At 38.3% G+C, this 24,543-nt stretch overlaps 2 protein-coding genes and 1 long non-coding RNA gene across 6 annotated transcripts in view; 1 reads left to right on the top strand and 2 right to left on the bottom strand.

Annotated features, from left to right (window-relative positions):
* The window catches only part of bean1 (brain expressed, associated with NEDD4, 1), a 47,929-nt gene extending 37,308 nt beyond the window's left edge, over positions 1–10,621 (bottom strand). The window contains exons 1-4 of one of the 4 annotated variants that reach the window (XM_025897414.1): positions 9,959–10,616; positions 9,684–9,734; positions 6,374–6,588; positions 2,415–2,534 (exon numbers count right to left, since the gene is read on the bottom strand). In XM_025897414.1, the coding sequence (XP_025753199.1) occupies positions 2,415–2,439 (25 nt within the window). In that variant the 5' untranslated portion in view covers positions 2,440–2,534; positions 6,374–6,588; positions 9,684–9,734; positions 9,959–10,616. Of the gene's footprint in view, positions 1–2,414; positions 2,535–6,373; positions 6,589–9,683; positions 9,735–9,958 lie in introns of all 4 variants that reach the window. The other 3 variants (XM_005473682.4, XM_005473684.4, XM_005473683.4) reach the window with 3 other exon arrangements.
* Positions 10,622–12,602: 1,981 nt separating this feature from the next.
* LOC109204829 (uncharacterized) lies at positions 12,603–14,363 on the top strand. Its single transcript, XR_002064350.2, has 2 exons — positions 12,603–13,195; positions 13,393–14,363. It is a non-coding gene; the product is annotated as an uncharacterized LOC109204829 (long non-coding RNA).
* A 4,431-nt stretch (positions 14,364–18,794) lies between these two features.
* The window catches only part of cdh5 (cadherin 5), a 34,856-nt gene continuing 29,107 nt past the window's right edge, over positions 18,795–24,543 (bottom strand). The window contains exon 15 of the mRNA XM_003438241.5: positions 18,795–24,062. Coding sequence (XP_003438289.2) covers positions 23,678–24,062 — 385 coding nt within the window. The 3' untranslated portion in view covers positions 18,795–23,677. The remainder of the gene's footprint in view (positions 24,063–24,543) is intronic.

Raw genomic sequence — 24,543 nt, 5'->3', positions numbered from 1 at the left:
AGTGAGCTGGAACAGCTTTGATATTTGCTGACCTGCCGGGCTGTGAAATCTCCCTGTATATGCGCACGCCTCATATCCATTTAAATAGATTTAAATAAACGACCTCATACTGTGTCTGGATTGGATGAGAGCTCAGACAGATGGATGGATGGATGGAGGGACAAAGAGAGATAGGTAGGTGAGATAGAAGGTAAAATGCCATTAAATGCAGTTTTTCCTCCTATTACCATAAAGCATGGGAATGTGATGATTGATGGTTTGGTGGCGGGATATGGCAAGACGTTGTGCAGCGCGGATAGACGACGTGTGCAGTGAGGAGGAACGGAAGAAGATTCTATTTCAGATCTGCCTCCATCTGACACACACGCATGCCATTGATCTTATATGTAGATTATGTTTAGCTTTTATCTCCTGCACAGACTTTTTCACTTAATACTTAGACAATATAAGTGTTCACTAGAACATAAATTCTCTTAATTGTTCAAATAACCTTTATGACATAGTTAATGGTCTTGAACTGTAAAGATGTAACAATTTCATTAATATACCTTATGATACATTTAAGTAGATGGCGTTTGTTATACAATCATTAGCAGTTAATGTTCTTAACATTTATCATTTTGAATATTTCAGCTCATTGAATAGCCATTTTCAGTTGCTTTCAATTTGGGTCATCCTCTTCCTACAAGGAGTCCTTTATTACCTAATCTTAGTTGAATCTTGGTTGTTTTACTGTGTTGAATGGAAGTTACAGTTCAGTTTAATATAGCAACAAAACTCCGCCTTTGGAGACTGCTGACAGTGACTTAAAGCACTCAGTTGTAACACATGAGTTTGAGTGTCCATTCAGCTTCAGTTCTCATTCAGTACTTGGTTTTGGTTTGGGTTAAAATACACCCATTAACACCTTACTATGACGTCTACACAACGAATTTATGGACATGCTGAAGGTGGAAGAGTGTCTGAATAAATCATATATTTACTCCATGAATATCTTCACTGACTGCATTTTCCTCTCTTTAAGAAAAAGAAGACAGATGTGGATGTTTTTACTGGCAGCTGGGAAATGCATGCCCTTCTCAGGGGCACAGCTGCAATAAAGCTCAGGGACAAACTGCTGCCGTGTCAGCCTCAAAACAACCAAATGCAGTGACACTGAGAGCTCAATGAAAAAATTTCACAACATGCTTTGAAATTCAGTCAAATACTGAAAAACACTGCAGTTAACGGTTATCTGCATGTGCAGTCAGAATATTGCATTTAAGCTCACTAATACCGGATACTACGCTTCAGTAATGAGCAAAAAAAAGAAAGAAAAAACATTATAAACAGTTCTCTGTTGAAAAAACTGCAGCAACATTGCAAATGCTCTTCTTTTCAGCTCTATGTCTGAATGCTACCAGCTCAGCCTGGAAGAAATACCTTGGCATATCGATAGAGCCACCCATACCAAAGCTTTTTATCTGTCTCTTCACTCTGTTCTTTTATTCATCATTCTATTTCTTTTCCTGGGAGGGAAGCACTGTCGGTGGAGGCCTAAACACCCTGAAGGGGATGGAGAGATTTCAGGTGTCAAGGGAGAAAGAGAAGAGTCAGAGAGGGATGTTAATAATAGATCAGAGAGGGGAACGAGAAAGTGGGAGAGAGTCAAAAGGAGAGAATGACGGCGATATTAAAGGTGTGAGTGAAAGAGTGGTGAATAGAGAGAAAGAGAAACTGATAAAGGAACCGAGTCAGACTCTAGAGGAAACTAGAGAAATTTACAGGAGTGAAGAAGGATAGATCCTTTTCTCAAAGGGCAACCTTGACAGAAAAACACACATCTGGAAGAGTCATGCATCTGTCCATGCATCCAGCAATCCATCTGCTTCTCCATCTATCTATCCATCTGTTCCTCTGTCCTTCCATCTCTTTCCTGTCTCCATTGTGGTCAGGAGTTGTTGCATAAGACAGCGATTCATCTTTTATTGAGATGGGGAGCTTCTATAAATATGTCTAACTCGTTCTCTGGGGTTTAAAAGCTCAACCTGTAATCCAACTAAAAATAAACAAAGGATTACCTCAGTAACAAAAACAAATCTCATTGTGTCTGGTACCAGCACGACATAATAACTTTGTTATTTTGCCTTTTTCTTGATTAATTTAGAGTAAAACTGATCAATAACATTGTTAAAAACAATTTATGTTATATGTGGTTTTTTTTTTCACACACTGTGCCCCAGACTGCATGTGACCAGGTTTGGGTTATTCTGTGATTTAGCTAAACAAGACAATTAGAAAGAAAATATATCTAGAAAATATTCCATAAAAGAATAAATTTTCACCTTTTGAATGAAGTCCCAAAGATGCAGTTTGACCTTAAAATTGTTCATTTACAGGTCTTTGAATAACAATATGCCATACTTGTTCCTTACCTGAGCAGATCAATTTCATCAGCATGAACCCCTGTTCAAAGTGTTTCCTATTGGCACATCTCAACAGGCAGGGAGCCAACTTCTACTGGTCTGTACGACACAGTGCTGCTATACATGTAACTACAAAGACAGACAGAGAGAGACAGAAAGACAGAGAACAATGGGAAGATCAGCACATTAGTGAGGAAGAAAATGTGAGGTGTGAGCCTAAAGAGGGCAGGGAAAGAAAACAAACAGCAGGCGGGTGGATGGCCAATGAGAAATAAATGAAAGAACGTGAGAGATGCTGTGTTGCTTTACTGAGAGAGGGAGGAAGAGAGGGAGGGAGCAAAGAGTGATGTGCGAATCACAACCTCCGAGCTTGGCTGTTTATAAAGCCCCAGGCCACGTGTGTGTGTGTGTGTGTGTGTGTGTGTGTGTGTGCAGGTGTATTTGTGTTTCTGTGAGGCAGTCAAGTGGCCACCCACGCCAACCTTTGAGTGCATCTATGTGTACATTTGAATGTGTGTGTGTCTTTATTGCTCTTTCCGGAACATGGCCAAAGGGTTGAAATGTTCCAATCAATAGCTGAACCCCCCACATACACGCACGCACACGTGCACAAATGCAAATACTAGTACTTTACTACAAGGATATAATACTTGTAATACTGTATAATGGAGGCTTTAACACTTCTATTGTAATTGTACAACAGCTATGCAAAATAACAATGATGCCAGGAAAACACGTTAACATGGAAAGTATAATTTTTGTACGACTGGGAAAGACCCTTTGAAAAATCTGAAAGCAAGAAGAAACCTTTGCAAGTGGATAAAACTTTCTCTGATTTGCTTAACTTTAGAGCAGTTTATGCAGATTACGCTTATTCCTCCTCATAAAGCCTTGTGTTGCGAATCTATTTTCAGGAACAAACACCAAGCTGCCAGCTTGAAGATTTCTTTGTTATATTTACTTTTTCCATTTATTTTCACCACAACTAAGCTAATGTTTTTCATATTTCAGAAAATGTATTAGTGTTGCTTAGGCTGCTTTTACCTCAGGCATAAATTTTGCATTAATCAATAGAGGCACTTCCTCCACGTTTCATTACATGTCGACTTCTCTTATTCATCACATCGCTCCACTGACTCACTATTGACATTAATGACACAGCCATTTTTAAAACCTTTTATTCATCAAGAAAAGTATTATTGAGGGTCAGGCTTCTTGTTTTGGAACTCGGAGATGTATTGCATGCCATCCGGTGAGGGAGGATCTCTATTTTTACACATCCAACAGGCTTGTTTAATCGTGAACATCTTTTTTCTTCTCAAGGATCATGAACAGCTGCTGTGAACCAGTGGAGACGTAGGTCTGTATCACGCATTCAGATACAGAATTTGAAAAAGGTCATTACAGATAGAGTGAGTTGGGTAAACACATCCCGTGCTGTCAAACACATTGTCTTCGTCAAGTCAAAGCGATAATATGTCACGCTACAGTTTGTTCTGATTCTGATAAATCATGAACACGTGGAAGATTGTAATGCCTCACTTCCTGTTCGCAGTGAGAGTGTTAGGAGCCTGCATGTGTGTGTTTCTGTGTATGTGTGTGTGTGTGTGTGTGTTTGTGACTCATGAACCTGCGATGCTTTCTGCATTGTTATTATATAACTGTCCCTGCACACACAGACCGATATTACGGACAACACACTCTGGCAGCTAGACAGAACGATCTCTCCTCTCTCACACATTCATAGTGAGTTGTTCTCACTCCAGTCTTGTCCTGGACCATGTTTATGTGTGTGTACGTGTGTGAGAGAGAGCAGAACTCTCAATCCCAAACAAACATTTAATAGGATGAACTGAAGCTAAGAGAGGAACTGCTTAGAGGGATGAGTGAATGAAATTAAGGGGGAGGGGGCTGTCTACTGATAAATCACACTAAATTTCAATTAAATTATGTGAAGATTTTAGTTTAGTGTAGCTTTGTCTGCTTTTTTGTCTTTTTTTGTAGTAACATGCTACACTGTGGGCAGCATGGTGGTTCAGTGGTTAACACTGTCACCTGACAGGAAGAAGATACTAGTTTCCAATCTACAGTCCATGTGGAGTTTCCGTGTTCTCCCTCTGGCTTCCTTCCAAGTCGAATGAGGTGGACGTTAAGTTAATTGGTGATTAAAACTCGGCTGAAGCTGTGGAAGGTTTTCTGTTAGCCCTGTGATATGCTGGTAACCTGCCTATGGTGTACTCTGTCTCTCCTCCATGACAGCTGGGATAGGCTCCATCCCCCCCGTGACCCTGAATTTGATAAGTGGAAGAAAATAGATGAATGCTGCAGTGCTTGGATTTTTGTGGTAGCTGTCAGCCTTTAACAAGACAACAAAGCAGCACATGCCTTGTCCTTTTACAGCATTTTACACTTTTAATTCACCCATACCTTTTTATTTTTGATTGTAATTTCCCAAATCAAAAAGCTGAAAGAACTTATGCAATCTACCATCAAGCATTTCCATAAAAAGTGCTTTGAAATAAATCCTTTAAATTATTCAGTACCAAATTATTACAGCAGAAAGTAAAGATTACTTTTGTTTTTAACATGGTAGTAAAAATATAATTTTATGTATATAGTTATGTTTGAATTCACTTTACATGAAGCTCTATTACAGATACAACAGCAATGCACATCTTTAAAGTGAATATTTTTATTACATATATAAAATATATAAAATGTTATATGTAAAAGTTTAAAAGCTCTAAACACATAGAAATATATAGCTTTTAAAGGAAAACAAGGGAAGCAAACAAAAAGCAAAGCAAATGGCTCATCGCATCACAACAGATACAAAGACAAAAACAAATGCAGCCCCCACACAAACAGCATTATATTTACACACAAGTTACTTCAGTGGGAAAATAGACTGGATTATTTAATCCATTTATGGGCCAGATTTAGCCCACTGAAGAGTCCAGCCTGGCTGGATGTAAAACACAAAACTGCACAGAAGGATTTGTGACAAATTTTCTGAACTACTACTGGTTCACTATTTTTTTTTTTCTTTAACTGGTTTCTTACAGACAATGACATAACCAGTGTCATGCCAGACCACAAAGCATAGAGAGAGCTGGTGCTGGCACAGTTATATTTACCTTCAGTGACATTGCTGAGATATTGTGGAAATTTCATGTATTTTGCTTAAGACAAAAAAAATTGGAGTTGCCTGTTATTTGTTTTGTAAATGGACTGTTCATTATTGTGATTTAGGTGTTTTCTTTCTGTCCGGCAGCCTCGCCTCTGTCAGTGCGCCCCAGGGTGGCTGTGGCTACTATGTAGCTTGCCATCACCAGTGTGTGAATGTGTGTGTGAATGGGTGGATGTCTGGATATGTAAAGCGCTTTGGGGTCCTTAGGGACTAGTAAAGCGCTATATAAATACAGGCCATTTACCATTTACCATTAAATAGAATGCACACAAAAGGGAAAATTGCACTAGATATTCAGTTTTTATAGCTGTAAATTTCAAAATAGGAATAATGTCATTTCTCCACAGAGCTGAGCTCTACATAGTTGCCAACACAAGACAACTGCCAATTTCTCAAAATTCCATGTAAATGTCCTTAGAGAGAGTTTGTTGGAGATGAAAGGCTTGTGAAAACCCTAACTGGACAAGCAGAGTGGGAAATAGTATTTATATCCTTTAAATTTTGTAATCAAACACAGAAACTCATCTACTGTGCCAGAATTCTCCGGAGCTTCACATATGTTGCAACACATGACAACATGCAGAGTGACAGTTGACTGATGACAAAAGATACTGTTCTCTCTCTAAGCAGCTAAAGCAGTAAAGTGTGGCAACACTAAATGCAAAACAGAATAGGGTTACTAATAAAAATAAATAAATAATAATAGTAATAATAACACCATCATCATTTGGGATAATAACAACGTTTATTATCAGTTGTAAATTGAAATGACTGTTACCTCATAGCTGACTGACTCCAGTGCTTCTATGTGAAGTTTGCATATTATTCTCTGTGTGCCTGCTTGGGTTTTCTCTCAGCACTCAGGCTTCCTCCCACAGTTTAAAGACATGATTTTTCGATTAAATGATTCTTAATTGATCGTTGCTGTAAATCTCACTATGCATGGTTGTTTGTTTCCCTCTATCCATGGTGTTCCCAGCCTCTCGCACTGACCTGGAGGATATGGATGGAAATGGATGAATTGATGTATAATTGTTAATATGAACTAAATAGTAAAAATAATTTTGTATGTAATGAACTGTTTAGTTATTGTAAACTGGTGTTTAAAAACTTTGTTAATAAATACTATATACTATGACTTCAGTCAGTAAATAGTGAAGTTGTGAAGCCTCAAACAGAGTTTTTTAACAACAACAACGACAACAACGACAACAACAACAACAACGACAACAACAACAACAACAACAATGACAATATCAACCTAATAATAAATAATTTAATAAAAAGAATGAAGGTTAAAGGCACTTGTGCTGTTGTGTCACTTTTCAGACACAGAACCTACGCTCATCTTTTATGCACCGTCAGTGGTTTAAATTAATGATTACAATACTATTTTAGAAGATGGTGATCAGCAAACCTGCAGCTTGTGTCTCGTTATACTTACCATTTTGATTTTTTTTTATACTTAAGTTTATTTGTGCCTTTACTAGCTGGTTTGGTTTAGACACCAGACTTACTGGGCTGGGTGTTGGTGCAACACGGACATCAGGCTTAATGCTAAAGAGAACTTTGTGTTTAGGCAGCTTTGACTTAATAACTGTATTTTCTGTTCTGGGAGTGAGAATACATGATTCATAAAAATATACACCAACCAATGACTGATAAACATTTATCATTTCATTGGTTGGTAGCAGTATTTTATTTCCTAAATTTTAAAAACTAATAGTTTACAATTTATAAGCAATTTTAGTTGTTTTATACAGAAAGTAGGGCCCGTTGTCACAGTAGCTATCACACATTTCTAAGGTGCTACACTCGTTCTGTAGTAAAACAGCTCCAGACACTGTGCAGAGCTTGTAATACCCCATAGATTAGAGAAAAGCAGGCAATGATAGGAAAAGAAAAGGGGGTGAGGGTGAGGGACAGGAACAGTTAGAGAAAGAGAAATTGAGGGAATCAGGTATTGCCTGTAGCCACAACAGCACTCCATCATTTCTTCATCTCTATTTTCTGGTATTCCCTCTCTCTGATGTTCTTTCGGTGTCCCTCTCTCCCTCTTCTCATCCATCTCCTCACAGCTCTCTCTGACAGTCTATTTGGCCCACACAGCCCTGTCATCCATTCAACCTGTCAGTCCTGGGTACGGCACCAATCTCAGAGCAACTCCCGATTCTAGCTGGGCAGACAGGACCCTTGGTTAGAGTGTCCATGCCACCCCTTAAAGCCCAGGAGTTCAGCTCCTGTGACGGGTGGGTCACAGAACTGAACCCCACAGTGAGGGAATCGGAAGTTCAGTCCCCGTGGAGCTCAGTGTTCATCGCTTGTTTCAAGGTAGTCACTTAATCTACGTTAACCCTGTTACTGCATTAAAGCATCCCTTCTGTGGAAAATCACTGAGTTGTCTTAATAATACATTACATACAACGCGACCACATGTATCACATTTTTAAAGATATATGGTAACAGTAGTTATGTAATTTGTAGCATAGAAAGCAGACAAAGAGCATCAATTAATCTAATTCCACTGTGAAAGACACTGTAAAATTACTTGTGCACACAACTAACAAATAATATTTTGCTTCATTAAAGAGGGAGATGCGATTAGTGGGGTTTATGATATTTGCAAGGCTCTGTCATTTTTCCACATCCTCATTAAATCTTTGGATTCAAGCATGCAAACATCAGATTCCTAAAGTTAACACATGTTCTTCCTTTGTTCTATTTGCACCTCCAGGCACCATTTGCACTGAAATATTTAACCTGAAAGGTCACTGTACAACAATACCAAACATGAGATGTCATAAGTTAAAAAAATGTATAAATAATTTTTTAAGAAATCTCTCAATACCAGTGTTTACTCCAACTTTATTTAAAGTATTTGTTAGAAGTTACAGCGTATGTGTCAGAGTAAAGTCAAAGGGCTTTTTGCAGCATTGACCTTCATAGCTGAGTGGAGACAGGCACCACTTAGATAACCCATGGCAGAGCTTTAATATTCTCTGGGGACTCTGAGCACTAAGAAGTGCCTGCAGCCCTGACACAGCGAGTCTCTTTTGATCAAACCGTCAACCCACATGTCACCGAAAATGTCACACATAATAAAACTGGAAATACGTCTTTTAACACGAGGACATAGATAACTACAGTTTTACCATGTCTGGGGAATTTCATGTTTTTTGTATTCTCTAGTTGTTAAGCATTTATTTTTTTCTATTTTGATTTCTCTTATCAAGTTGACCTATATGCTATCTGTACTTCTTCTTCTATGCCTCTTTTATAGACCTGAATATTTGTTACACAACCTAGTATTTGATCTAAGGGATAAAGTGACATTGGGCTGCAGCATTCCTCTTTGTTAGTTTTACTGTAACTGCAGGGTTGTAAGGCTACTGTACTTCACTGCTGAAACAAAGGAGTTAAAGTGTGTGGGAGGAAAGCCTGGGAGGAAAGCTGAGCAAGCGAGATACAGATGAGCCTATCCAAAAATCACTACAACACGCCTACAATACTCCTATAGGGACCTACAGTGTTTGTGGTACCCAACAGTAAATTTGCCTTACATGTAATTGCCTCCTACAATGTGTGTTTTTTGTATTTAAGCTTTTATTTCTCCCCTGTGCAACAGAGTTCACCAATAATGTGCCAGCATGGTGGATGTTAGATAAATGTAGAGTATGAAAATACATTATTTTACACTCACAATATGCATTTATTCAGCATTTGTTCATATTCAAGTTATAACTCATCAATATGAATTAATACTTGGACACTTTTCAATTAATTCAACAGTTCAAAAGTCCTCTCCCACATGTAAAAGTTTAAATTATAATTAAAAAAACTACTTAAAATAGCAGTAAAAACCACTAATTAAGCAGTGAGATTCTTTTAGAGTTACTATACATCAATTTATACACTATAATGTGACAGTTTATGAACAGCATTTGTTTGCAAGTCATGCTGTAGGATATTTTATGTGTTGTGTGCATGTTTTTAATTAAAATGATCATGCATGCAGTGACTTTAATATAATATGTGTTTCTAGAGTGCGTGTGCAGTGTGCATGCAAGTAATAAAATAAATGTACTTACATGTCATCAGTGAACACTTTATAGATTCTTGTTAATCTCCTCTCTGTCCACCTATTGGAATATTACATAATGTTATTCCGTGGGAGGCAAAATACTGTGAGGAGGAGGTCAACATGAACTTACTGCAACCACCCCTCCCTGTAACTCCCTATTTAGTATTATATCTTTCCATAGAAGGGTGTATGTGTTTGCAGCAATATGGTCACCAGAGACAGAGAGAGTTTTTGGATGGGGAGAGAGACACAGAAAGCGATTCAGAGCAATTTGCTGCTTACCTGCAAATATGTAGGAATATGTGTCAGGATTCCTTTCACCAGCTCCTTAATGTCGCCTCACATCACTGACAACAGAACAACAACATCCCAGCTGGATCACCGGCGCTCAGTCCAAAGGTCCTCGGAGAGCTCTCTCTCTCTCTCTCTCTCCCTCTCTCTCTCTCTCTCCTGGGACTTGGCCCACCTCCTCAGAATAGCGCTTCGTTAAACTCTCGGTGATACCCGAGGTTTTACCCTGCACAATGATCAAAACTGAGCGAGCAGGTGCTCCGATCGTCCGAGCATCCTCGCCTCTGCGGTCCCGTCCTCACAAGCCAAACTGCCTCACCATCACCATCACCACTGTTACTATCCTCCGATCCCGCAGAGCTTTATTTTCCCTTCTTCTTCTTCTTCCGCTTCTTCTACGACCATTCCTTCGTCGATAGCATCATCATTCTCATCTTCATCCCCGTCCTCGCCATCATCATCGTCATCTGTCGCGCTTTTCTTACCCGCATCCTCACCCCCCTCGCCTGCCTCTGTTCTCGTGCTTCCTCGCCGTGTTTCTGTCCCGTGGCTCGGCTCTGCAGCCAAGTAAGTGTGTCATGCCTGGGAAGAGAAGCGCATCATCCAGGGCAGGCATATGCCGATAGTAAGACCAGGAAATCCCTCACGAAAAACAAAGCGCAGTTACGCTCCGATACATTTAGGATAGCATTTAATTTAGGATGTATGAACTAATCAGTAACTGAAACCAAACTGTTGAAACCATAAAAAAAAGTTGGAACGCTAATATTTTAATGATGCCCAAACACGCAGTGGTCCACACTCGGGTGATCTTGTGATGGAGGTTACTCTATTACTCTAAGGTTATTAGTTAATGTATCTCACCTGGACCACCCAGACTATAAATGATGACCCACGTGTTAACCTGCTATTAGGCTACTTCTGCGTTTGCACTTTGAACAACCTGGCAGCTCATATGGCTCACAATCACTCACTGCCTTGCTGAAATTACTGACTTTCCCATATATTTGCTTGTTTGTTTTTTTAACTTTAGTTTTAATAAATGTATTTTATTCAACTACATCCCTTGCCATTTCCAGCTGGCCAATTTCCCAAAGCCAGTTTTTGACAAATGGGGGCCTGTCCTGTATTTAAACCCCCAGGACCTCCTGCACACCAAGAAACGATCAATATTACAAATCCAGCAAATGTCATAGTCTGTTTAAAGCTTGCAGCCTGGAGGTTTCTACTTCAGTCCTTAGTGTAACGGGAGCTTCTTTATCACAGATCTTGAGGTCAGACTGTGCATTCCATTGGGCAGCTTCTGTGTTTGTAGAAAGGAAAGCTAAAGTATAGCATGCATGTATGTTTTTTTTTTTTAAATGCATCTATGTTAGTAGCATCATTTTGCACAAACCCATGAAAAAAATGAAAACGATGTTCCCAGTTCAATATGGAAAAACAGGCAGCCAGGGCACAGAGCCTTGACCTAGACCTCGTCCAATACTTTTGGGCTTAACTGGATCCCCAACTGTTAGCCAGGCCTTATCACCCAACATCAGTTGCCAGACCTCATTAATGCCGTTGTGGCTGAATGGAAATCCCTTCAGCCATGTTCTAAAATCCTGAGGAAAGTCTTCCCAAAACAGTGCAGGCTGTTACAGCAGCATGCTAATGCTTAGGTGTAATGCAAAATCCCCACAGGTGAATTTGATTTTTGCTGGTTAATCCACAGGCATATACGACTGACTTTTCTGTTTGAGCAAGACTGAACTGTCACGGTAGACTTTGCATTGCAGTAATAATTATATATCAGAATAGATAATAAAATGGAAATGAAAACAAACAAACAAAATAGAAAATTCTATTTAAAAAACTTGATCAGACCATAAAACAGGTTATTGTAAAGGATTTTCTAATAAAATAACGCCTGTTTTGGCGAGACAGTGGAGGTGTCAAACTGATGTAATATCATCTGAGATTAATCTTTTAATCTGAAATGGGATTAATGTTTTTAATGACTGGGGTTAGGAGCATTTAGTAATTCAGAAAGTTGATTCAAACCTGTCTAGAAAGACAGGCAAAAATGCAGATTGACCATAAATATGATCTGTTTGGGAAAGAAGCTTCAGAACTGAGGCTCCTCACAACAAGTATCTTAACCTTCGCTTTTAATCTACTTTTCTTCTTTACATTTTTATGAGTAAAACGTCTGAGTCTACTGAGAGTTCTTACAGTAAATCTCATCTCACATAATTTCCAAAACAATAATAAGTAGCACTTTTCCCTACAATGTTTGCTGTAATCAAGGCCTGATTTTATAAGTATATGTTAACGTAATGCTGTTGTAGATTCACCAACCTTATGGTCTCAACCTGCACCAAATTTAATTTTTCTTGTTGTCTATTTGTCATAATTCTGCCTTGGGGTTTGCTGTTATTGGCCACAACATCATGCATCACACTATCCACCCACCAGATGTCCTCAGTCTTCCATTGTTTTCCACTAGTCACCTGTCTGCACAAACCCATCGCACCTGGTTCTAATCCCCTTCAGTCAGCTCACCTGCATCCACTTCCCCGTTTTGGTCATCCCTGAAAACATGGTTCCCCACTCTCCACTTACCAGACTGCATTTTGACCTTCATGCTGCTGCATCTCAGTGACCATCTGTCTGTTTTTGACTCTGAAACCTGGACTCAGGCTTTGACTGCTCCGTTTTCTGTGGTTGCATTTTGTTCTTTTGACGTAAGACATGACCTGTTTTCTGTATAACTCTTTTCTGTTATACCTAAAAAAACCAAAATCCCATAAACAACATTTAGTTGGGGGATATAATTTGAATATATATGGAAATTTTCTTTAGATGTATTTACATAAAGTGAGTGCCTCAGTTTGGGGTGCTTTTAAATAATCTTTTTCTTGAAAAGGAAATCCTGTTTCATATGCTTTGTAATCAGGATATCTTTTAGTAATGGACTGAAAAGTACTATTATGTCTTACTCATCTTCTTAACAAAATGAACCAAATGTCTAGGAAAAAAATGGAAGGATGTATTTGACGGTTTGAACCACAGTGTGGAGACAGCGCACTTCCAGTTTTCTCGTAGAGCTTGCTGTCTGCTCAGGTAGTGCTGTTTCCCCTTTGCTGGTAAATATTGCATCTCATTTTGAGTGCACATTAACAGTATCATAGATACAAACCTGAGACAAATGGACTCCTGCTACAATGTTCACTCCTAACCAAAAAAGTATGTATTCAGTGCTTTTCTCCCTGTACATCAATGCACATTTCCATCATATCTGAAATTTATATTTCATGCATAATTAATCAATAGTTAAGATAAAGCAGATAAAGATAAACTTATTCGATTTTTGTGCTTTCATTATTTGCGCTGTCATCATTGGTGCAATATTTTGACATCATTTAAAATCTGCTTCGCTTCAGCAGTACCAGCTGTTCCAAGGCTCCTTAACAGGATATGGAGAAAACAAAGAGTGTTGAGCATGGAGAGGATGGAAGGAAAAGAATATCTTTTTCTTCACAAGCGTTTATTGTTCACAGGCAGGATGTTAGTCAAACAGGTCTCCTTGTTGTGTGGGGAAACATCTCGTAGTGCATTATTCACTAGAAAATGCCTCGTGTGTCTTTTCTTTAGTCAAACAGGGAACCACGGCGTGTCTGTGGTTCCAACAAATATGAGCTTTTAGACATGGGCAGTGTCTGCGTTTGTGCTCCTGTTTTTGTAGCGGCTGTTTTGAACTCGGGTTTATTTGTCAGTGTGTCAGTGGGATGTTTGATGCAGCTCTGCTTTTCTGATGGTTGACTGCAGTGCTTTTTAAACCAGGAATGAGGGCTAGGACTGCTGCCAATGGGCATACATTTGGGAGGGGTACTGGTAAATTTCAGTAATCTGCTCTGCCATGACTTACACATTGAACCTTTACATCTGGCAATTCCGTGATCTACCTATTTATCTACATGCCACAGCTTTATTTCTTCCCATTACAAAGACAGCAGCACATCTGCTTTACAGACCATCAGAGGACATGAAAACAAAAGCAACCCAATTGCAAATCCTCATGGACAACACGAGGCCAGAACCTTTGTATGTCAGTGTTTAGTCTGTAGATGTTTGTATTACACCACACTGAAATATTTGCACAGACAAGCAAAAGAAAACAGTTTTCTCCTTCTGCAATAACAACAGAGACAGACCGTTTTATTTACGAGATTTTATCAAAAGAGCTTGGCGAGAAGACGAGTTGGAAGGCTTTATAAAAAACATCAGTTTATCTGTGACAATGGAAGAAATTCTTCACGTTTGATTGGACAGAAAGAAAATCCATTTTCGATTTTTCCCTGTTAAAGCCCATTGACATTTATATTGACTTCTTCTTACTGTAAGATCAGAGTGTTTCAGATCCCAAATACCACAGTTCACATGTAATTAGGCACAGGTGCATGGCCTTGTGGAAGGCACAACATTTAGATTTATTTATTTAAAAATAGTTTTTTGTTTAATGTCACCCTCTTTATGCAACATTTCTCTGAAAGTTTCTTTTAAATGACTTCTAAATGAAAACATTCTTTGGTTGCATCATAGACATTTTCTCTTGGCTGCACATAATGTGGAAAATTGAAGACATCTGTGAATTTTTTTTCCATTATTTTCTGCTGAGTCATTTTAGATCTGAGATCACAGTTTTGACAGTTTGAAGTATTCTTTAACTTGCATCTAGCATCTGTAATAAATGTCTAAAGGGTCAATCTAAAGGGTCTAAAATGTAAATGTTTCTTCTTACACTGACAATACTCTGTGTACACCATTAGACCTACAATGTGAAGGATAATGTAAGGGTAGATTTTTAGCTCTTTGCACCTTTAAGCAAAAAGCCATGTTGAAATCTTGAAATAAAGCTGCAAATATAGAATACCAGAAGGAAATATAATGCCTAAAAACCTACGCATATCATATACCTTAACACAAAATAATCTGAAGCAGTGTGAGCACTTAAAATGTTTCCCTTACAGATACCTGTGCCACTCTCTCAAATTCATCTGTGCTATTTTTTATGCCAACAAACAACAACAACCGCTCTTGACAAGACACAGAGCGCTCTCTAACTGGATTACATGCTGTAGTCATGTAAACAGCTACCCGTATCAACTCCTTTTGCATGTAAACACATACTGCACCCCACTTCAAAATTCAGACTTTCTTTGATCAGGCTTCAAAGGATTATCCACTTGCAGTCTCCATGTAATCTTATTCAAGTATAAGCATGCCTCACTTTAATAGTCTGATTTTTGTAGTTTGACCGTAGCACAACGTTTAGCACGTGGCTGCCGGCTAGTCCCGTCCCATCCTCACCACAAATGGACCAAAGTTGAGATGAGGCTGAGACAGAAGTAGAGATGGGATGGAAGTATATCTCTCTCCTCTCTCATTCAACAGTTTCTTTCCTTTTCAGTCTCTCTTCTCCATGCAGACATCTGTCACATCTCCCAGCTATGCTGTTTGCCTGAATAACTGATGACAGACTGGATTTGGTGTCTGTGCATCTCAAAAGTCACAGTGAAAGCTATTTAAAAGCATCCCACTTTCTTATTAGACTGAATTAGGGTGTAATTGTAAGTGTGAGAAAATATGAAAGCTTGAATGCTGATAAATGTGCAGGGCTTGAGGGTCGTAAAGTCATTGTGCTGTCTAGGTAGCGCTAATGAGAAGTTCATTGTTTAAACATACAAAGTCTTTAAATCAGAGTGTTCTAATGGGAAAAATATGTTGTTCATTCAGGCGCTAAAAACCACTAATGACTGCTAGTTCTCCTTTCTTAGAAGCAATGGTAAAAGTAGGGTGGTATAGAGTATAGGATAATCAGTATTTTTTAGTATGCATATGAATGACTTTGTGAGGCAGTGAGACGAATTATGTATTCTGATGTTAACATTAAAAGACTTGGGAAAAGGTTTATAAATATATACAGGTATTAGCTGTTAGGTCGACATAAGGCCAGTAATACTGCACTGAGTAAAGCCTGAGGGTGTAACAACACTGGTCCTAATTTATAGCATAATTTATCAGCTAGATCAAGATCACAAAATTTCCAGTCTTGAAGTTTTAACTGTGTGTGTGTGTGTTTGTGTGTGCATGGCTCCCAAGAAGTCCCAAAAGAGCGGATGTCACTCTGGTATTTCCTTCTTATTCATGTCTGCGTCTGTTTCTCTGTTTTAACCCTGCGGACATGTAGAATGAGTCACGTCTCATATGGACATGATCACACATATGGAGGTCTGACACCCAAATCCACTACAGGCCCTACACCAATAAAACTGCACGAACCTGAGGTGAATTTACACTCATGTTAAAAAAGGAGAAAAACACAGGATATCCTCCAACTCACATCTGATCGCTTGTCAAGGATTAAGGTGAGGGAGATCAGAGCTTTTCCTCACATGGCCCCACAATGTGTAATCTTTGACATGCTGGATCATTTTACACAAAGGAACAGAGCTGGTCTCGCCGTGTTAGAGAATGTGCTGTTAGTATTTTGGTTTTTCAGACCCATGTTGACACTTTAAACCTGACACAAAACAGTAAATTCCACTTTTTCTTTGCATGAGACTTAGGCGTGTTTTTGTCATGAAAAGGCAGACACACTACATATGGTACCTGCTGTTCTTATTCTTTGTTTCTTGTTGTTCTTCAACAGATTGATATGACAGAAAATATTGTTCATGTTCGCCTCCTTTTCTCTTGGCTTTCTATCATGAGTCACAGGCACTTTGATACTGAATAAAACCTTTAAAAAAAAAGATTAAAAAAGATTAGTTAGGTTTTTAAGAATTCTCACCCCTATCATATTAATTTGTTGAACAGTATCTGGCCATTAAGGATCTCGTGATTAAGTTTGGTTGATTATGCAAACAAAAAAGCTTTGTGTTGAATCAAATCACCCCATTGAGTTGTTTTTAGCCCATCAAATTGTTATTATCAGTCCTTCAGATATATGCGTATACTATAATGTCAGGGATTGCTATTACTCTGTGGAGCATTAAATATTTCCAATATGTAGTTTTTTAAATGTTCTTTCAAGCTGTGTTGTAAGCCTTCCAGTATAAAGTGCTCTAGAAAAGTTTTAAGTCACCCCTCATTTCTTTATATTCTGCTTGCAAAATGGTAAATATGTGCAGCTATCTATTCAAAAATATGCAAAAACACTATATGAGGCAAAAACAGAATTTGTAAAGTTCCAACAAACTTAAACGTCAATATTTAGTATCAGCACCTTTATTCTTCAGTAGAGTCTGAACTCAAGTCAAGCCTTCTTCCAATTTCTTTAAGTACTCTTAATAGTAACAGTTCTCCAGGCTTCTTGAAGGACATTCGAAAGCTCTTCTTTGGTTGTTGGCTGCCTTTCTCTGTTTCCTCTGTATTATTGTAGGGTCTTCACTTTACAATATAAAGCACCTTGAGGCAATGGTTTTTGTAATTTGGCGACATATAAAAAAATTGAATTAAAGTGCCTTTAGTTCTGTCAAGATCCCACACTACTTCAATAATGTTGAGTTCTGGGGGCTGGGGAGGTTATTCCACATGTGTTTTTCTGTCCAGGTATGCTTTTACTATATTAGCAGTTTGCTTGGCATCACTGTCATACTGAAAAGTTTCTTAAGGACACGACTTTTAGATTTTCATTTACTGTAGATAGTCTTTTTTTTTCTTTTGCCCTTCACTTGTCCAGTTTCATTACATTTTTTAAGGACGCCCTTGACACCTTGCTGAGATTTGCCAAGTTTGCAGCTAATAGCTCTTTGGGATATTATATCCATTGATTGGCTGAAGGAATCAGAACAAATTATGTGTTTTTGCGACAGGCTGCTAAAAAAATGCCTAAAGATACAATTTACAATATTTTTCTTTGCTAAGTTGTTTGTTATATGTAGGTACACCACTTGTTGAATTAGGTGCTTTTTTATGCTTGACTGATTCATAGGTCAGTTAAATAGATTAACAAACACACCGAAAAGCAAGCAAGCAAACAAACAAACAAACAAAATCATTCCTCTGAAAATGGCCATTTACATGGACTGGGTTGAAAATGAATGAAAAAGCAGCCAAAGCCCTTCAGAAACTCCACGAGGAGGACTATTGCTCAAGACCACTTAAAAATACAAGAACCTCTGGCTACTTGAAGTCATCTGGGGTGGCTCAAAACTGGAGGCAGCCACTTACTGGCATCATGTATCATACCATCAGATAGTGGAATTTACAAGCTGATGCAATTTGAAATGGTTGTCAGAGCTTACTTGAATATTTTTTAGTATAAAAATAAACCAGTGAGCTAGTACATCCACCTTTATTCAGCACACATGTCTTGGCTGTAGCTCAGGAGGTAGAGCAGCTCATCTGCTAATTGGAAGGTTGGTGGTTTGACCCTTGGCTGCTCCATTCACCTATCGTACTATCCTTGGGCAAGATGCTTAACCCAAGTTGCTTTCTCAAGTACCCAAGTGTGAATGTTTGATCTACCCTTAGGTGTAGAAAAAAAAGTGCTTCTCTGAATGGGCGAATGAAACATGTTGTGTAAAGCTCAAGCAGAGAAGACAAGTGCTATATATAAACCAGTCCATTTAACATTTTATAGTTCATTTTGTGAAATATTTTCTTCTGTCCCAAAGTGTCGGTAAAAATCACCAGATAAACAAAACATATTTGAGTGGATTTTTATTCTTCTACACTTACAAAATTTCATGTAATAAAAAGTAGTTGCTGTACACCATAAAACAATATAGAAAACATCGTGTTCACCATCAAAAAAAAGCATTTTTTCTTTTTCTTTCCATGTTTTTTCTTTTTTTAAAGAGTAAAGGCACATGTCACTCCCTTGCAGACCTTAATGTTTCACACAAGAGAAATGTGGTTTCTTTTCCTTTTTTGTTTTTGTTTTTTACTGGTCTGATACTTGTTTGTGTGTATATCTACATGGGTACAGTCATGGTACAATCACGAGCACCCCTGCGTGCACGCACACACACACACACACACACACACACACACACACAAAAGTGGACACAAAAGCAGAAAGTTACATATTCACTCGAGGACTCACTCATGCATCAAACATTATTTTCTTTCATGTGCTGAAGCTGAATCTAGTTTTCCTTTATACAGCAATTAAAAAAGAGAGTGTCAAGTTTAAAATCCTTTAAATACAGTTATTTAGGCAAAAATAATGGCAACAGTAAGAAAAAAATAAACAAGGTGAGGCCAGAGAAAGATCCCTATTAGGCACATTTTTTCTATATACATTTCAAAATAAAATCCCTTGTTGAAACATAGGACAAACAGAAGAAAAACACTTAAATGTTGTCTTTTAAACCAGCACACTACATATTTTTGTTTCTTCACATTTATGTGAATAACCTTTTTGGGGATCCCACCCTGAGAGGTTTAATTTTCACTGTTTAAATCCAAGGTGACTCCTTCAACAGGGGAGGTAAATGTCCTCCCACAACCACTAATAACCAACATATCAAATTAATTATGGCACTCGTATGGCTGTCATTGTCCCGAAACGTGTTATTGTAATACTTGAAAAATGTTGGAAGTTGCAAAATCTGATGAATAAGTGTGGAGAAGCGGGAAAAGAGCTCAAGAAAATTCCTAAAAATGAAACCATGCTGGGCATGATGGATTGGAAGAAACATGTTAGTCTAAACCAATATGTCCAAGTCTTGGTCCTGGCAGCACACAAAGAAAAAATAAATATGACAAGCTCTGGAAAATATTACGCCATGTCTGACTATATGGTCCGTGTTCTGGAAGTGTTTAATGATTGATGTATTCTATTAATGGATTTTTGTCATAAAAATGTATGTGGTACATTTTTATATCGTTTTGGAGTGAGCCAAACAAGTTGAAAATACTGCTGGCCAAAATTACGAATGTATCCATCTGCCTCGAATAATGTGCCAGCTTTTCTCACCTAAGTACAGCCAGCACTTGTTGCTTTTAGGAAAGTAGATAATGGAGCACCTGTGTCTGCTACAGCCTGCTGGTTTTTAACAATGAAGTTTTTCTTTTTCACAGGCACACCTTTTAAATAACCGCCATGATTACAATAATGGTGAAGATGTGCACACACACACACACATAAAAAAAAATTACTGTTACTTTTAGAGCCACAAAATAGCTTGAAATAACAGGACAAAAAGTTTTTCTTTCACTGCACAATGAAGCAAAATTGAACCAAAGTTTACAAGGTTTGTTTCCATTCTTTGACCCAAACAAAGATGTCAGACAGAAAAATGAGCCATTGTTTGTTCGCCGAGCGAGGACGTGGATTATAAAACTAGCTAAGATTCTTAGATTCTAGAAATGTTTTTTTTTTTAGCAGTGGTGCTTGTTGTGCCAGAATTTTTAAGAGATTTTTGAAGGTTTTTTTCTTTTACACTTACAAAAACAGTGGGTTGCTTTTGACAAAGGTCATGAGTGCAATGCCTAAAAACAATGAGGAGAAATAAACTGAAGGTAAGAGTACTTAAGATTCAATTCCTGCCATTTTGAAGCCACAAAAGTGAGACTGTGTGTTTTTTTGTTTGTTTTTTTTAATAAACTTAAGATTTACTGGTGGGATCAGCCTTCTTTCATGAGGATGGCAAAATGTACAGGTCAAAAAAACACATCTTTGCTCTGAGGTGTTTCTTTTCAGCTGGAAAACTAATCATTGCTCTGCATTGTTCTTTTCGTCTTTCTTTCTTCTTAACCCCCAACCTCATCCCATGCCGCTCCTTGCCTCGCTCCCTCTTCCTCTTCAAGCCCATTTCTCAGGCTGGACTTGCAGGAAGTGAGCACAATGTGTTGGTCCAGGAGAAAGATAACACAGACAGGAAGAGGCGGGCACAACCTCCCAGATGGACAGGAAGTTGAGTCCACTGTTTGGTCTCACTGATTAGACGACGGAGAAAAAGACAGCGCCGAGGAGATATGGTGAGGCAAACAAGGAGAGCAAAGCTGAGATTGAGGAGAAGGAACTGGCTAAGTGTATATATATATATTTGAACCCCAACAGGAAGGCGTTGAGAGGACTTCCAGCTATTGTCTCACTGTTTATCAAAAGGCATTCCAAGCAGGACTGAGTTTTAAGGGAACAAGTTCAACTTCAATTCCTGGGACTGAATAGCAGGTTAAATAAACTGAAATGAAATTACTTTTTTTTTTAAAAGAAAAAAGAAACACACTAGGCTGTGTGTGTGTTCAGTAGGGTGGTACTATCAGCAACAATTGGTACTAGATTCACAGATGTCACAGTAATCACAGACAATTGGTGACCTTCTACCTTCGTGGTGCTTTATGAATGAATGCAGAAACAATGGTCTCTTTCCTGGCCATTCATTCGTGCAATAATCTAAAAGATCTGTGATTATTGTTTAAATGCTACAGAGTGCGGCCTTGCGATTGGTTGTTCCTGATTACTTAAGAGACGGGGCAGACCAAATATCCAGTATATCTGGAAAGGAAAAAAGGAGCTACTTTGGTCTTTGAGAAACTCTTGTGGGTATTTCTCATATTTACTGACATTTTATAGACAAAACTTCAATTTGACGCCAAGAAGTGCCATATCTGTTGCTAAGTAGAATATCCTTACTATCTAATGCTAAAATTCAAGGTAGAAATAATCCTACACAACTATTAGGAGAAACTATTACCTAACTTTTAGTAGCTATATTAAATAACCATCTAGACTGTCAAAAAGTTTGTGTTTTTCATCTCAAGTTTTATGATCTGATAGCAGCCAAGAAGGTTTAGAGGTTAAAGTTATTCAAGCCACCTCAGAGTCATTGTGGCTGCCCAACTAGCTGCTTTTCCAACTCTGTGCTTCCTGAGTTGTCTGAATTACTTTTGTTCCAGTAGGCCTCTGAGAATTAGGCTTTCATCTCAACAATAACTGTGATGATGGGTTCTGTCAAATAAACCCTCGGAACATGCTGTAATTCTGTCTGAGAATCAGTAGTGTCATTTCCTTTCTGTCCGTCTGTCGATTGTCTTTTCTCTTTTCAGAGCAGAAGATAACTGAGAAAATGGACAAAATGACTTACTCGGAAAATGACCTTATTCATATCAGAGGGTTGGTTTTAGGAACACAAAGCGGGAAAGGTTTTTTAAGGTTTTCACCTTAAAAAACTGCAAAAAAAAAATCAGGGACTTTTGATGCTTCTTTTGAATTCTGTTGACTACTGTTCAGACACCTGATGTCATGTCTGGACCTCAGAAAAATCACAAACTCAATGGGCATGTCACAAAATAACCCACCGGACTTAACGCTCTGATGAACAAAGCAGACTTTACAGAGCTGAACTTTCCTCAGAGACGGTCTCTTCTAGTATTTCAGATGAAGAAAACATAACTGGCATCTTGCTGTGATCAAACACTTCAAACCCCTTTGAGCTTAAACTCGTGTGGCTGCTCAGAGTTTCCCAGTACAGTAACCCCCTCAAGCAATCATATTTACAAATCAAATCATCAACTACAGATCAAAAATAAAATCACCTCGTTCTCCCCATGTTTGTGTCCCTTTTGTCAAATTTATAAAAAAAAAACCACACACACACATCAAAGTTAGAAGAGATCACACGGCGTATACCAAAAGAGACAGAAAAAAAGAACGAAGGGGAAAAAAAGATCAGCAGTGAGTTGCTTTCACACGCAGCATTTTGCAGCCCCCGTTGGATTGAATTATTATGATTCCTTTAATTCTCTTTGCAGCAAAATGAACTAATCTTCAGAGTCTGCAATATTATATTAGCAATACATTTTAATGTTAAACAGGATATAAGGATTTAAATATATGAATTCAGTTAATCATACATTAACAGGCCAATATGATGGGTACGGTTAATGCTAATTTTAAGGGATACTTAATGAATGAAATTATAAACTTTTCATCTTCAATAGTCTGTGTCTTTTGCCAAAGTCACCACAGGGGGAAAAAATCATATTACAAAATGCTGCTGCAAAATTATTAAATGCTAAAGAAATTAAGTAATTGAGTAACATCACTGAAAGGGAAGGGATTATCCTACCCATCCATACCCAACCCAACTGGCTTCACCTGCTTAGACCTTTTCCAGAATAAAAGGGTTACGGTGTAAAACTCCCAACACTGCTGTAAAGGAAAATCCTCAAGGTCTGGATCTCATATTGTCACCAAATAATCAGTCCTCTTGCAAATGTATGAAGCCATTATTTCTATTATTTCTTTCAACGATGTCCTGGTGTTCTGTTCCTTTAAAAATCTTTCCAATATTTCACTGGAAACAGGAACAAAGAAGAGCCTCCTTGACTCAACTTCATGGAGCTTCCAGGATTTTGACGAAGCTTTTTCTTTTCTTTTCTTTTCTTTTCTTTTCTTTTCTTTTTTTTTGACTGGGAGTGAACAGACGGAGGCACAACACACTAATGGATTCACTGAATTACACATCATAACAGAAGTTAGTCATTGTTACTGGATAAAAAGGAGCTCCCTGATTCTGTTTTGAGGAGCTGGAGAAGTCTCTCAAGAACACGGTTATCTAGTGTAGATCTGTTTCTGTGTGAATGTGTATATTTCCTGCATGCTTCTGGTCAGTATGTGAGTGTATTGCTATGGCTCTTTCTGATTACTGTATCAAGCTGTATGTTTGTTGTGTATGTGTATGATTTGTCATTATGTGGTGGTATGTGGTATCAGTACTGATGGTAGTAATCTGGGCCATCTACACCATAGAGCTCTGCCAGGGTCCTGAACCTCGGGCCCCAATCGTTGAGAAAGTCATAATCCAAGTTCGAACCAGTAGAGGAACTTCCCAGAGAGCTGAGACTTCCGGCTAAAGACTCAGGTCCCTCGTAGCCATAGATGTGGAGAGTGTCGTAGGGGAATCCATCTCGGTCGTGATCAGCTTCGTCTTTCTTTACATCAATCATCGCTGCCATGTCGCCCTTACATGCGGTGGGCTGAGTGTGGTGGTGGGGTTTCTGGACCATGGCGTAGAGTGAGGGGTGGGGTCGGTGATCTTGGTGGCGAAGCAGGGAGCTGTCATGGCAAGCGGAGGTGAGGATTGAGACGTCGTAGCTAAAAGAAAAGGGGATAGAGTGAGTTAATTTGCTGATCACATTTCGTCATCACAGACATTTTCTGGGTAAAGACATTTAAATGTGCCCACTGACATATTTATTACAGAATGCTTAATGCTACAGCTCAACTATAAAGATATATTTTATCTTTTTGTCTTTTAAAATATATTTCAGAAAGCTGCCAGTAATAATGTAATGTCTTGGCAACTCTGTAACTTAGATGTTCTTATATTAAGAATTTCTAGTGATATTTAGATTAAGATTAGGTAAAACTAAGTCAGTAGATACATAAAAGATGATAAGATTAAAGTGCAGAGAAGTGGAGATATAGGAGGTAGCACACTTTATTATTTGTTGTCAAGGATTTTCAAAATAATAAAAAGATTATGCAAAGAAACCATAAAAAGCATAAGAAAAGCTGAATATATCTGTTTCATTGATTTTAAGAATACCAATATCAAGATGCAATAGAAACATAA

Source organism: Oreochromis niloticus, linkage group LG13, assembly GCF_001858045.2.
Source record: "Oreochromis niloticus isolate F11D_XX linkage group LG13, O_niloticus_UMD_NMBU, whole genome shotgun sequence".
NCBI lineage: Eukaryota > Metazoa > Chordata > Actinopteri > Cichliformes > Cichlidae > Oreochromis > Oreochromis niloticus.
The sequence above is the reverse complement of the archived record's forward strand: the minus strand, read 5'-3'. Positions and strand labels throughout refer to the sequence as shown.